The sequence below is a fragment of the Lepidochelys kempii genome, chromosome 6 (genome assembly GCF_965140265.1).
Source record: "Lepidochelys kempii isolate rLepKem1 chromosome 6, rLepKem1.hap2, whole genome shotgun sequence".
Taxonomy (NCBI): domain Eukaryota; kingdom Metazoa; phylum Chordata; order Testudines; family Cheloniidae; genus Lepidochelys; species Lepidochelys kempii.
The window spans coordinates 46,550,286-46,563,462 of NC_133261.1; the positions used below are offsets into that span (position 1 = coordinate 46,550,286).

General features: G+C 39.7%; 1 protein-coding gene across 2 annotated transcripts in view; it reads right to left on the reverse strand.

The window, feature by feature from the left end:
* Positions 1–13,177, reverse strand: part of LUZP2 (leucine zipper protein 2) — a 332,586-nt gene that overhangs the window by 165,729 nt on the left and 153,680 nt on the right. For both annotated transcript variants that reach the window (XM_073347817.1, XM_073347815.1), the window contains exon 4: positions 12,501–12,582. In XM_073347817.1, the coding sequence (XP_073203918.1) occupies positions 12,501–12,582 (82 nt within the window). The remainder of the gene's footprint in view (positions 1–12,500; positions 12,583–13,177) is intronic.

Genomic DNA, 13,177 nt, shown 5'->3' on the forward strand with positions numbered 1-13,177 from the left:
AAGTCCTAGTTTTGTTTTTGGATGGATATGATACCTCCAGATTTTTTAAAACAAATTCCGTGGTATTCTTCAGAGAATTGCAGATTTTTAGAACAATAGAATTAGCTGTTTTTACAATCATAAAATCTCTGCAGTTTTCAATCTCCTATATATTAACACAACATCTGTCAGATTTTAACACCCTTAGTTATACTAAATAGATTTTCACTACATGAGTGGCTCCATCAAGCTTTTGGAGCCAATGAGAGCACTCATGGAGTAAAGGTGTCAGAACCTATGCTAAATTCAAGGAATTCTTACATGTAGAAGTTTGACTCAATTTATGCAGTTCATGTAGTTTAAGAAGCATCTTTGGTTTACACAAGTCAAGTTGTACTTTTCTTTATAGGAGTCAGATTGCATTCACTGCATTGCTAGGTACATTTTACAGGACAGTGAGGGATAAAGGTGTATAGTATGTAGTTAAAATAAACATGACAATGTGAAAATATCCATTTCATATTAGGATGCCGTGGCAATCCTACATGAATTATCAATACAGAGATTAAAAAAAGTAGACCAGCTCTCTCTGCAACAAACAAATAACAACAACAAAAAGCATTCACACAAAGCAACACAGCTGAGGAAAACTTAGTAGTTCACATAAAAGCACTTGTAAAAGTATGCCTATAACTTCACTTTGGGATAACCTGCTGTTTTAAGGAGGAGGACATTAGGATAAAGATCCTTTCACCACTTGAACACTTGCCTCAGTGGCTTTACCTTAAGACAAGCTCTTCTTTAGATTGTGTAACATTGAGTAGGCTGTTTTAATCCACTTCCTAGGTGAGAAAGGTCAGTAATTAAAAAACACCATCAGACTTGGCACCACTGATAACCATACCAGCAATGAAGCCAATGAACAAGCTATCATACAATGGGGGGAGAAGTCCCTGCAGTTTAGGGATGATTGGCAGGGTTATATGGAACTTTTGCTGCCCAAGTCCTGTGCATAAAGACCTAGATTGTGGAAAATGCTGATTATTCTTAACTCCCATTGATTTTAATGGGAATAGAAGACTTTCAGCAACCTCAGATATGATCAAGATGCTCAAATACAGAATTTTAGTCTGCTAGACATTTGGCCTAAAACATTTGGACTTTACTAAGTCACTTAAAAATAGTCACTGTGAAACCACAAGTCCAAGATCCATGGAAGAATCACAAATAGAGTATAGGATAAATGTGGCTCTTTAGATGCACTGCTGTATCTGTTCAAAGGATATAGTTAAGACAGGCAAAAAAAAATGACCTTCATTGACATGAGTCCTATTTCTCAGTCATTACTCTCAAGAGAGATTCCTTGTCATTTTTCCTCCAAAGTTGCTCATTTCGGGTGCTGAAATAACTAAAATAATAGGAGAGAGATGGTAAAGAAAATGATCTCAGTGTGCTACTGCTATTATAGGACATGGGCACTAGCCTGGCTATTCTGCTAGGGTGAAATTTAGTGTATTTTAAAGGGTCCACACAAAGGTGTATGTACCACGTAAGCTTTTTGCACAGTAGATGTAAATCACACTGATATGGGCACCTAAGAATATGTGTACTAAATCAATTAACCTAAATAAATACATTTTAGTTTTCCACAGAAAACCATTTCTTTTCAGGTTAAATTATATCTGAATTAAGAAAAAAATTCATTTATTATTTACGTTCCTTGGAATTCTAAGGCTGTGCCACTTAAGCTTTAGCAGCTGAAGAGCCAATTAGTCATAACACAGAGCTGCAGTAAGCCACATAAAAGACTTAGATTTATATTACTTGGCTACTAGAGCTAATATGGAGATAACCCATCTGTCCATTTGAGTGTGTCTGTGTATGCCTCTATATTGTGGTGCCCTAAGGCAATTGTCTCAGTGTCAGGGTGTTACATGATGCTTTTACTCAAATCCAAGGAAAGAGCATCGTGCAAGGCTATGAAGGACTGCCTGTGGTTTGAGAACCTTGAGTTAAAAAACGCTGCTTGGGGGCATATATTAATAGTGTATGAATCATTACTTAGGTGGGTGTAGAAACTCTGCTTTCTGCCTCCTCCACCCTAATGCACCTATTATTACAATATGCATGAATGGCCATTCAAGTTCTGGTCTATCTTTTTGTTTAAATTAAAGGCTGAGAAGCCACTCAGGAGTTTTCTGCATCCCATTATTCAGTCTTTTCACCCAGTTTCACATCCAATGGTTATCAAATGTTTGCCTTTAACTGATATCTAGCTGCAATTAAAAATAAATATTAAAAATATATTACAGCTCCAAGCCAGTGAACTTTTCAATGTTAAACAAGGACTGTGCTTCTGTGTCTCCAGGAGACAAACCCTCTGCATATTCAGAGCTTTGTGTGTTTCAGAGCTTATTACATTATTGCAGCTTCCATCCATTGGCCTTTACTCTCAGCAGTTTTTGACCTTAAAATTTCCAAATTAGCCTCTGCCCCACCCCCCGAAATATAAAATGCCCTAACAGATGGCAGTGATCTAATTCTAAGAATCAAACATTTATTTTATATGAATATTTATTATAGATGAAGGACAGAAGAACACCAACATATAATTGTTATTGCACAGTCAAAGCTTGGAAGCTGGATGCTTAGTCACTTCTTATGTCTCACTTAGGACAGGTTAAGCCATGAACAATTAACAATGCACTGAAGTACAGCATGTGCACTGATATTGTTCATTACTATGGCTACAACTGGCAGCCCTGCCATAGTCAACAGCATATCTGTTATGATCCTGCTTTGAGGATTGTATTATTCTAATGGTTTACTTTGGGTAGGGATGAAAACAAAGCAGGCAGATTCTCAGACAAGAATATATATGCGGGGGGGGGGGGGGGGGAGTCATCAAAGGTTTAAACTGGGAAATTTTATTCACGTGGGCCCAAATCCTGGTCCCAGTGAATTCAACATAAAAACTCTTGGCTTTGACAAGACCAGGATTTGGCCCCTGGAGTAAACTACATTCTGTTGGTATTAAACCGACAAGCCCTCCAAAAAAGTTAGATCTGCCCTGACTGTTGAAGAAAAGAGAGAAAACTTGCTTCATCGGAGGCTGAATCCAGTAAAGTGCTAAGTACGTTTAACTGCCATTAATATGAATAGGAACTGTGGGCACTTGGCAGCTCTTGGAATTTTCAGCAGGATGCGGGCTTGAATCCTTAAAGAAAAGATATTTCACTCAGATAAACTTTTCTATTTTTGTCATAATGGCTTTCGGAGCTTTTCATTAAGACTGTTTTCAACAAAAGATGGTCATTTATTATGGCTCTGCTTTGTCTGAAATGCCTATTATTTAAATGAAGTGAACAGTCTATACTTTGCTAGCAAAGGGCAGGATAGATCTGAGGTTTTCATTGTTAGATTCCTATTCATGGTTAGAGGTCTCTGGAGGAAATCTTGCATTCTTTATTACTACTATTTCTCATATTTTATTTATATTTACTACTAATAAAATTACTCTGTGGCTGTTAGCAACAGTACCAGGTCCAGGCCTGGATAAAAGATAAGGGGTCTGCAGCTGGGTTTGTGACCCACTCAGGTAAAAACTTACTGCATCAGAAGCAGTTCAGTTAAACAAAACCTGAGGATGGTCGGTGCAGATGGAGCTCAAAACCCAAGTATGACAGATCTCAGTGAAAGTCAAAAGGAAGATAAAATCTCAGGACATCTAATCATGATAACCAAATCCGTAACAGGAATAGCAATGTGGAATGTACATATTCTGTATAGTATAGGAAAGCTAGCACATGTTAAGTGAGAAATGAAAAAATACCATCTGAGCATACTTGCGTTATTGAGACATGATGGGCAGGGTGTGGCAAGATGCTGTCTGATGGTGCTACAATCTTATACTCAGGAGGAGGAACACATGAAAGAGGTGTAGGAATTATGCTGATAACACCACAGTGAAAACCCCTGCTGGCTTGGAAGCCAGTGAACAACAGAACAACAACAGCTCCAAACAACACATGCCAAGTGTAGAATAATCTAAGTACATGGACTAACAAATACAGCAAGCAACAGTGAAAAGTTTACATTCTATGAGCAGTGGCAAGTATTGGATTATGTGCCTAACCAGGCTGATGTTAGGTGACTTCAATGAACAAATCAGCAACAACTCTACTGGCTGGCAAAGAGTCATGGGCAAGAAGTGAAAGGCATCCAAACTAATAATGACAAATGGACCCTGAATCTCTGTGGCACAAGCATTCTAGAACAGACTCTTCCAAGACAAGAGGATTCACAAGCTCACATGGAGATCACCACACAATACATCTGTCAACCAGATAGACCATGTGTGTATCTAAGAGATGGCATCTTCTTTGAGGGATGTCAAAGTCAGTAGAAGAGCAGGTGTTGGTTACTGTTTTTTAGTGGTCACATTACAACTAAACCACTCCACACAAGCCCTGCTGGGGTTAAGATGGTTAGCTGAGCCAATTAACTCTTCCCCTGGAGGAGGAGCCAGGGAGCAGGGATTAATTAGATGAGACTCAGCTGGATAGGTACAGAAAGGGCCTGTATAAAGCCCAGGAGCTGAGAGCAGGTGGGAGCTGCAGGGGAAGCAGTCTGCAGTTAGTTCTTGGGAGAAGGGAGCTACAGAGATAGGTATCAAACAATTAGTCCAGGGGTGGGCAAACTACGGCCCGCGGGGAACAGCGGCCAATGGGAGTTTCGGGGGAGGTACCCGCAGGTGGGGACAGTGCATGGAGCACTCTGTCCCCCTTCCCCAGGGGCCACAGGGTCATGATGCTGGCTGCTTCTGGGAGCAGCACAGGGCCAGGGCAGGCAGGGAGCTTGCCCTGGTCCCGCTGCGCGCCGCTGCCACCCCAGAGCCACTCCAGGTGAGTGGCCCCAGGCCGGAGCCCACACCCCAAACCCCTCCTGCACCCCAGACCCAAACCCCCTGCCCTGAGCCCCCTGCCACACCCCATGCCCCTCCTGTACCCTGAGCCCCTTCCTGAACACTGCACCCCCTTCCAAACCCCGCACTCCCTCACATACTCCAACCCCCTGCCCCAGCCCTACATTCATGGCCCTGCATGCAATTTCCCTACCCAGATGTGGCCTTCGGGCCAAAAAGTTTGCCCACCCCTGAATTAGTCCCTGGGAGGTGGGAGTTTGGTCTGGCAAACCCAGGGGTGGGGGAGAAGCCAGGAAGATAGGAAAGACCCAGGGAAAGACAGCAAAGTTCAGAGGTAATAACCTTCGCTGCTAAATAGAGGGTCTCTGAGTTTGAACACGGAATAGAGAGGGATACCTGATAAGATGATCAACATAATAAGGAGTTTATATGTTGGAAATACATGTGCAGTAGGAATTGATACAGGTCTGGATAAATGGATCAGTAATGTGACTGAAGTTTGGTAATAACATGTACTATTGTCCATCTTCTTTGCATTATCAATAAACTGGGTGGTGAAGCGGACTACCAAAGGTGGTGTAAAATGCGTTAGCAGACATCATTTTTAGGACCTTGTCTTTGCTGATGACATTATTTTACTAAGTATGATATGGAACAGAGTGCCCTTACAACAGAGATAGAACAGGAAGCAGCAAAAATTGGACTGAAAGTAAATACAGAGTAAACCAAGATGATGAAGTTAGAAGACTGGACAACTGGTGCAAAAGGTGGGTGTGGACAGAGAAGGAAAATGTGGAGTGTGATATTTGAATGTAGCTACAATAAAGATATTCATACGAGATTAGGAAAAGCGAACACCACTAAAGGAAGGATGAACAACATGTGGTCAAACAGAGGTCTCCACTCCTACTAAAGGTCAGATTGTTCCATGTGATTGCACTGACAATGCTACTGTAGGGAGCAGAGACTTGGCCGATGACAGTGGGCAAGAGATTGGAAGCTGCCCATTACACATATTTTAGGAAGATATTACACATTTCTTGAAAGGGCAAAATAATAAATGTAAGAGTAAGAAAATATTACCAAAGAAAGAAGGCTCAGGTGGCTGTGACATGGACACTATATGGAAGGTGGAGACTTGCTAAGTAAGCACTGAATTGGGTATCTGAAGAAGGAATGAGAATGAGAGGAAGGCCAAGGAGGAATTGGTAAAACACAATGACAGAGGATATCGAATGGTCTGGCATCAACTGGGCAAAAGTATCACAACTAGCGAGTGACCATAATCAGCAGAGGAACTAGACTGCCCAATGTGCCAGAGACAGAGGAACAACTAAGTTCTAAGATTGACACAGCATGAGCAGATGGCCTAGCACTATATTGGCTTCAGTCTTTCCTCTACAACAGAATTCTGAGAGTGGAGATGGGTAATTGTGCCTCCTTTCTGAAGACCCCCATGTGCAGGGTTCCAGAGGGATTTAAACTACTCCTGTTCCTCTTCAATAACTACGAAACCATTGGGAGAGATACTGAGATGCTTTGAGCTAGGCTGCCAAGGACACTCAGCTACATATTATTCTCAATTGATGCAGACGCCACCACTACTAAAATGGCAGACCACCTACAGGAAATCATCTTTTGAATAAAGAACATCTAGCTCAAGCTGAATCCATGCAAGACCAGAGTGATCCTGGCTAGAAAGGGGAAATGTTTTAAAGAACTGGACAAGGCATTGTATCTTCATTTCCTGTTCTGTGGTAATTCAGACAATTTTTTTTAATTGTTTTGGGTTGAACAACAATTTTTTTTTTTTAATTTTTCAGGAAAGCAAAAAAAAAAGTTGAAAAAATTGTTTCGGGTCAGATGAAACATTTGGTTAGACTTAAAGAGAAACATTACATTTACATTCCAAGAATTTTCTCTTTTAATTTTTTAACAAAAAAAACAAAGGAAATATCAAAACAAAAAGTAATTTTGCATAAATATTAAAATGTTTCATTTAAATATATTGAAATGTTTTGCTTAGATTTTTTCAGATATTTTTTACTGAACCTATTTTGCAATTTTGACACATTCATTAAATGTTTCAGTGTCACTGAATTTGCATTTTTTGACAAAAGGTTTTGATAAAAAAATTGCCCACCTCTACAAGCATTCAGATACTGTGGTGATGGGTGGCAACATAAACATCTTTAGGTAGATAGATCTGATAGATATTCTGTGATCCCAAAGAGCTTTACAAGCATTAATTAATCCTCACAATGCACCTGTCAGATAAATAATTATGTCTATTTTTCAGGCAGATAAACTAAGGAACAGGGAGGCCAAGAGGCATACACAAGGTCGTACAATGATTTAGTGTCAGCAGTGGGAAAAATAACCCGTAATTTCTGACTCCCCACTCCCTGTGCTCTGTAGGGCCTGGTCTAACAAAAATTTACATGTGAGAGTTGAATAGGACTATTTATGTACCTAAAGTTGTGTGTGTGAATATCACTAGGAGTAGGTCTTCGTTAGCCTATCCTTACTCACTACTTTAAAAAGCCAGTTAGATGCATCTTAATGTCAATATTAAAACTAATAACTGAAAGATTTCAGTCATTTTTTAAATTGCTAGTATATAGTACCTATATTTTTCAGTTCACAAACTTAAATATTTTAGTTCACAAAGTAATATACTTTATACTGTATAATAGTAAAGGAAAGTGAAAGTTTTATTGCACACACACACAGAGCTATTTCAAATATTGTGGGTCTGAAAAATGGGATACAAATCCAAGCTCTGTTTTCTTTCCAATAAGAGTTTATAAATTACTCTATAATCTAAAACAGGGATTGGCAACCTTTGGCACATGGCCCACAGGGGTAAGCCCCCTGGCGGGCTGGGCCGGTTTGTTCACCTGCCAAGTCTGCAGGTTCGGCTGATTGCAGCTCCCACTGGCCGCAGTTCGCTGCTCCAGGCCAATGGGGGCTGCGGGAAGCAGCAGCCAGCACATCCCTCGGCCTGTGCCATTTCCCACAGCCCCCATTGGCATAGAGCAGTGAACTGCGGCCAGTGGGAGCCGCGATCAGCCAAACCTGTGGATGTGGCAGGTAAACAAACCGGCCCAGCCCATCGGGGGCTTATCCTGGTGGGCCGTGTGCCAAAGGTTGCCGATCCCTGATCTAAGAACTGAACTAAAGAGATAATCAATTGAAAGCTGTTTTAGATGCTTTAAGCAAAAGTTCTAGGGTGGGGGAAATGTAATGGATTTAAAAAACAAACAAACGTATTTCTTCCTTTTTTCTTTTTTTCCTCCTCTCTCATTTTTGTCCTCATTTTTCCCATTTCAGTTTAGATTTATTCGTTTTTAAATGTCATACAGTGCATGCTTCATAAAAGACAAACTACATCACAGCAGTTTTAGATTAAATCTCAGGAAAAACTTCCTAACCGTAGGGGAATGGAACAAACTGCCTAGGGAAGTCATGGAAGCTCCTTCACTAGAGGTTTTCAAAAAGAGGCTGGATAGACATCTGTCTTGGATGGTTTAGACCCAAAAGATGCTGCATCTTATCAAGGAGTTAAGACTAGATGGCCCTTGGAATCTCTTCTAACCCTATGGTTCTATAATTCTAAGGTAGAATATACAGCTACATTTTATTATAGACACACATATATAAGGCTATGTTTTAGTCACGGGTTTTTTTAGTAAAAGTCATGGACAGGTCACAGGCAGTAAACAAAAATTCACAGCCCATGACCTGTCCATGACTTTTACTATATACCCCTAATTAAAACTTGAGCGGGGAGCGGCGGGTGCTCTGAGGGGGCAGAAGGGGGTGTCGTGGGTGCTGGGGGAGGTGGCCCAGGACTCCTGCTTGCATTGGGCGGGGGAAGGGTTGGTGAGGCTGGCAGGGGCTCCCCACCCGGCTCCCCGTCCTTGCAGCTCCTAGGTGGCGAAGGGGCTAGGGGGCTTGTCTGTGCACTGCTCCCATCTCACCACAAGCAGCCAGGAACCACAGCCAATGGTACCTGTGGGGGCGGGGCCCGTGGGCACGGGCAGCACCCTCTGGCCCCTCCGCTGCCTAGGAGCTGCAGGGCCATGCCAGGGGGAGCCCTCCTCCCCGAGATAAGTGCCTCCCCCCTGCCCCAGCCAACCCCCTGCCCCTAGTCTGAGCTCCCTCCCACAGACCCAAACTGCTGCTGCTGGCCCAGAGGCTGCCCCTGAGTCAGCACCAGCCGCTGCAGAAGTCATGGAGGTCATGGAAAGTCATGGAATCTGATACACAGATTTTGCTTATTTTGTGTATAACTAATGCTTATTCAGCAGAAGCCATTAAAACACAGCATTTGCTGAAACATTTAGATTTATTTAGTTTGATCAAAACTATTTGGCAATTTCGTATTGAGTTCATGAATAGTTGCAATCGATACAAAATAGCATTTTTTGGTAAATAAACTACTAGTCCATAAAATTTTGCCCAGGTCTAGTTTATATAACATGGCCAGTGGGCGATAAAGGATTAATATAGTAAGTTGTGCAAAGCTTGGACACTTGAGTAATGTATTCAAGATGTATGGTGCTGTTAATTTAGATCTGCCAATTTAGGTCAAGCCATCTATAATATTTCCAAATAATTTTTAATATAATTTGATTTACTTAATTATTGTAGGTTCTTAAATACAACCATTTTGCAGTTATTTAATAGATCCCATCATTGCCCTCTGGCAGGTGTTCTCTATTTGTTCAAAATATGTAATGCTAAGTTACCAATTGAGTAACACACAATAAGTAGGAGATTGATTATATTATTCCTAGTTGCCAAGAATAGAACAGGCATTCTAACCTTCTCTCCTCCAGCAATTTTCTGCAAATATTCCAGTTGGAGGCTTTATGGGCTTGATTCAACAATGATTTTTATCTCATTTACACCAGTGTAAATCAGGAGTAACTCCACTGACTTCAAAAGACTAAAACCTATGTATGTTTGACTAGACTAAAGCCTTACAGTTAAGTAAAACAGAACTAAATGCAACCCCCACCCTCCACACCATTCTTCCCTCTTCGAGTATTAAGAAAATATCTTACAGATTTTTGTCCATATCATTCAACTGGCTTTGAGAAAAGTGTGAAATACTGTCAAGAGACAGGATTAAGTGACAGTAATAATAATTATTTCCATTTTTATTGCATCTTTCAACTGATCATCTCAAAACACTTCAAATAGTAATTAATTTTACTGAAGGCTACACTAAGAGGTTAATTGTCTTGCACAGGGTCACAGGGTCACATACCAAAAGTTCAACTTTGCTACCCTTGAAATCATTGGGAGGTCAATCACTGGGAGAGCTGAGAATGGAGCCTGAGTCTTCTGTGTCACAATCTCCTTCCCTAACCAGTTGACAACAACCTGGGACAAATTCTGCTCTCAGTTAGACTGGTGATCTATCCCATTGTGTTCCAAAGGTGGTAGGGGATGGTGCAGAATCACTGAATTGTAACTAAGATCAGAATGTTGTCCCTAGTATTTCACTCAGGATTATACCCTAGCCTGAATGCACCATGAATGAGATCCCATTGAAGGTAAAACTGAACGCAAAAGAGACAGAACTTTATATAAAAATAGGAAAAATGAAGAGTAAAATTAACTCAAAATTTTAGAGGTACCTATTTGCTGACCTCAATTGAAGATGTACTCATTTACACCAGTGTTGAACTGACCTTAAACATATACAGTGTAACAAACAAGAAGTCAGGAGATTCTAATTTAAAGTTTGTTTTGTGTTTTGACTCCTGCCACTGATACTGGTCTTTATTACCATACATTACTGACGCTTCACCGAGGTCAGTGCTCAATGTAATTGAGAATTGAGAATTTGGCCTGCCATGTTTTCAACTGGTTAGAGAAGAGAACTGGGATAAACAAGTCCTGTGCTCTGCTTTGCTATTGACTTTAGGACAGTACTCCCATTTTAATACGATTGCTAGATTATCTTGATAATTTGTCTTAATTGTCTTGACACACATTGCCATGACTACTTTGGCAAGACTAATTTTGATCTGCTTATTTTTATACTGAAAAATCAAATTAAGCATATTCTTTTCATTTTTAGCCCAAAGCAAAGCTTAAGTGTTGGGGTTTTTGTTGTTGTTTTGTTCTCTCTCTCCAAAAATAAAATAAAATTAAAAAACCACAACAACCCCTCAAACAATAATAAATGCCTAAACAGGTGGCAAAGAAGATACAATGCTTTGTAAAGGAATGGATTCCCCTCCCAAGCTTTCAGAGAACAGTGAGGAAAAAGTACTTTCAGATATTATTAATATTGCCTTGGAAGCTTTTTAATTGCTGATTATAAAATGCACTTTATTTCTTCTTTACAGCAGAATGCTTCCATATATGTATCTGGACAAAGCTATTTCTATTTTCAAAAACATAATATGACAAGGATATAGGCTGCATTTCAGCAATGCAGTTAAACATGCACTTAACTTTAAGCACAAATAGCGCCATTGACTTCCGTAAAACTACCCTATCTTTAAGTACCTTGCTGAATTGGGGCCACAGTATCTGATCTTGCTCCCACTGAAGCCAATAGAAATTTTCCTATTAACATAAGTGAGACTATGATCATTCCTAAACCCATTTAATAAAATCCACATCTTGTTAAACAAGCATTCACAATCTGGCTCAGATACAAATAAGAGGAGTATCAACCTTCACCAAAAATCATATTTTGTCAAATGTTTGCAAAGCTTTGCAAAATCATTTAATTCCCTTTTTTATTTACCCTATTCTTATGTTCACCCCATTCTTGTCTTTTGAGCCTGAAAATAAATTAGATATGGCTAAATAAATAAAATAAATATATCATCAACTAGTATTTCAAGCCAGGGTGGAAACAGACGTTAACCAAGAAATCTGGGAAAACAGCTTTCAAATGGTATTAAAATGTTCTGTTATCTGATGACCAATTGAAGACAGACGTTTACAGAGATGTTCTGTTTATTTAAGTACTGATATTTATAGGAGACATTTCCTTATTTATGTCCTAGCAGCAAACCAGTTATACAAGAGAAATGAGAAACGGTTGTAATTTTCTATGCAGTAGTAAAATCTGACCATTTATGCTCAACAGAATAACAGTAACACACAAAGATTGATTAAATTGTCCCTGGTTAATGGAGGGTTTAGACAAAAATTAATGACGACTTTCATCTGACTTCATGGGTTACAATACTGAGAACCAGATCCTATTTCTTTTTAAGTCAATGGGCAAATCACCCACTGATTTTAATAAGATCAAGTTTGGACCTTTGGGGCCTGATTAAATTCTTATGGACACTCTTTTCAATCTGGTATGACTCCACTTAAATCAATGGAATTATACCAGTATAAAGTGGTATATGGGAGAGTAAAGGGCTTTCGGGTGCAGCCTCCTTAGAGCAAGGCCTAAGGTCTTCTTGGTCATCACAGCACTGTGCATAATAAATAAATAAGTATAACTTTGGTCATGCAAAGCTATTTGAGATTAAATAAATCACAAGGGAGGAGGGTAGAAAGACAGAAGAAACAAACAAGAATACAGAAGAAAGGACAGAGAATCACTCACAGTAGCCTGCTGTTTTTCTGCTTTCTCAGCTGCCTCATTAAGCTGCTTTTGAAAGGCCTCCTGGAGAGATTTCATTTCTTCCCTAAGTCATTGAAAAGAAAAAAAACCACAAACTTCACCACTACTCTCCATTAGGAAATATGGTGGTGGTTGTTATTGTTGTTTACTTTAGTTTAACAAACAGACTCTTTTAATTATGCAGCATAACAACCAGGAGTGTTGTGTGTCTATGTGTTTTATTAACAAAATCATAAGGGGTCAGTGAACTCCAGTGCTGATGCAAAATATATGTATAAATAAAATGGTAAGTAGCTACTTTTTGTATCTATCAAGCACAAACATGTGCAAAACATCTGTTAATTGTGTAATTTCTAGTGAAAAGAATAGTCACAGTAACAGTGAAGCAAGGAAAGAAAAGCACTTTGAACAAGGAAATATACTACTGTCTACGAGAGCTTGTTTATATTTGCTTTTAAAGAAAAGAGAAATTCTAGCTAGTAAACCTAAGCCACTAGTTCTCTTTCTAGAAGCAAATTATAAACTAGGATCTTTTAAGAAGTTGTCTAATTGTTTAAAAGAAATATCACCAAAAAATATAGAGATTTTTGGAAAGTTTAGCTACTGAGATCCAGCCCCTTTGCATTGTTCAGGAAGTGAAAATGGACCATAAACTGGCA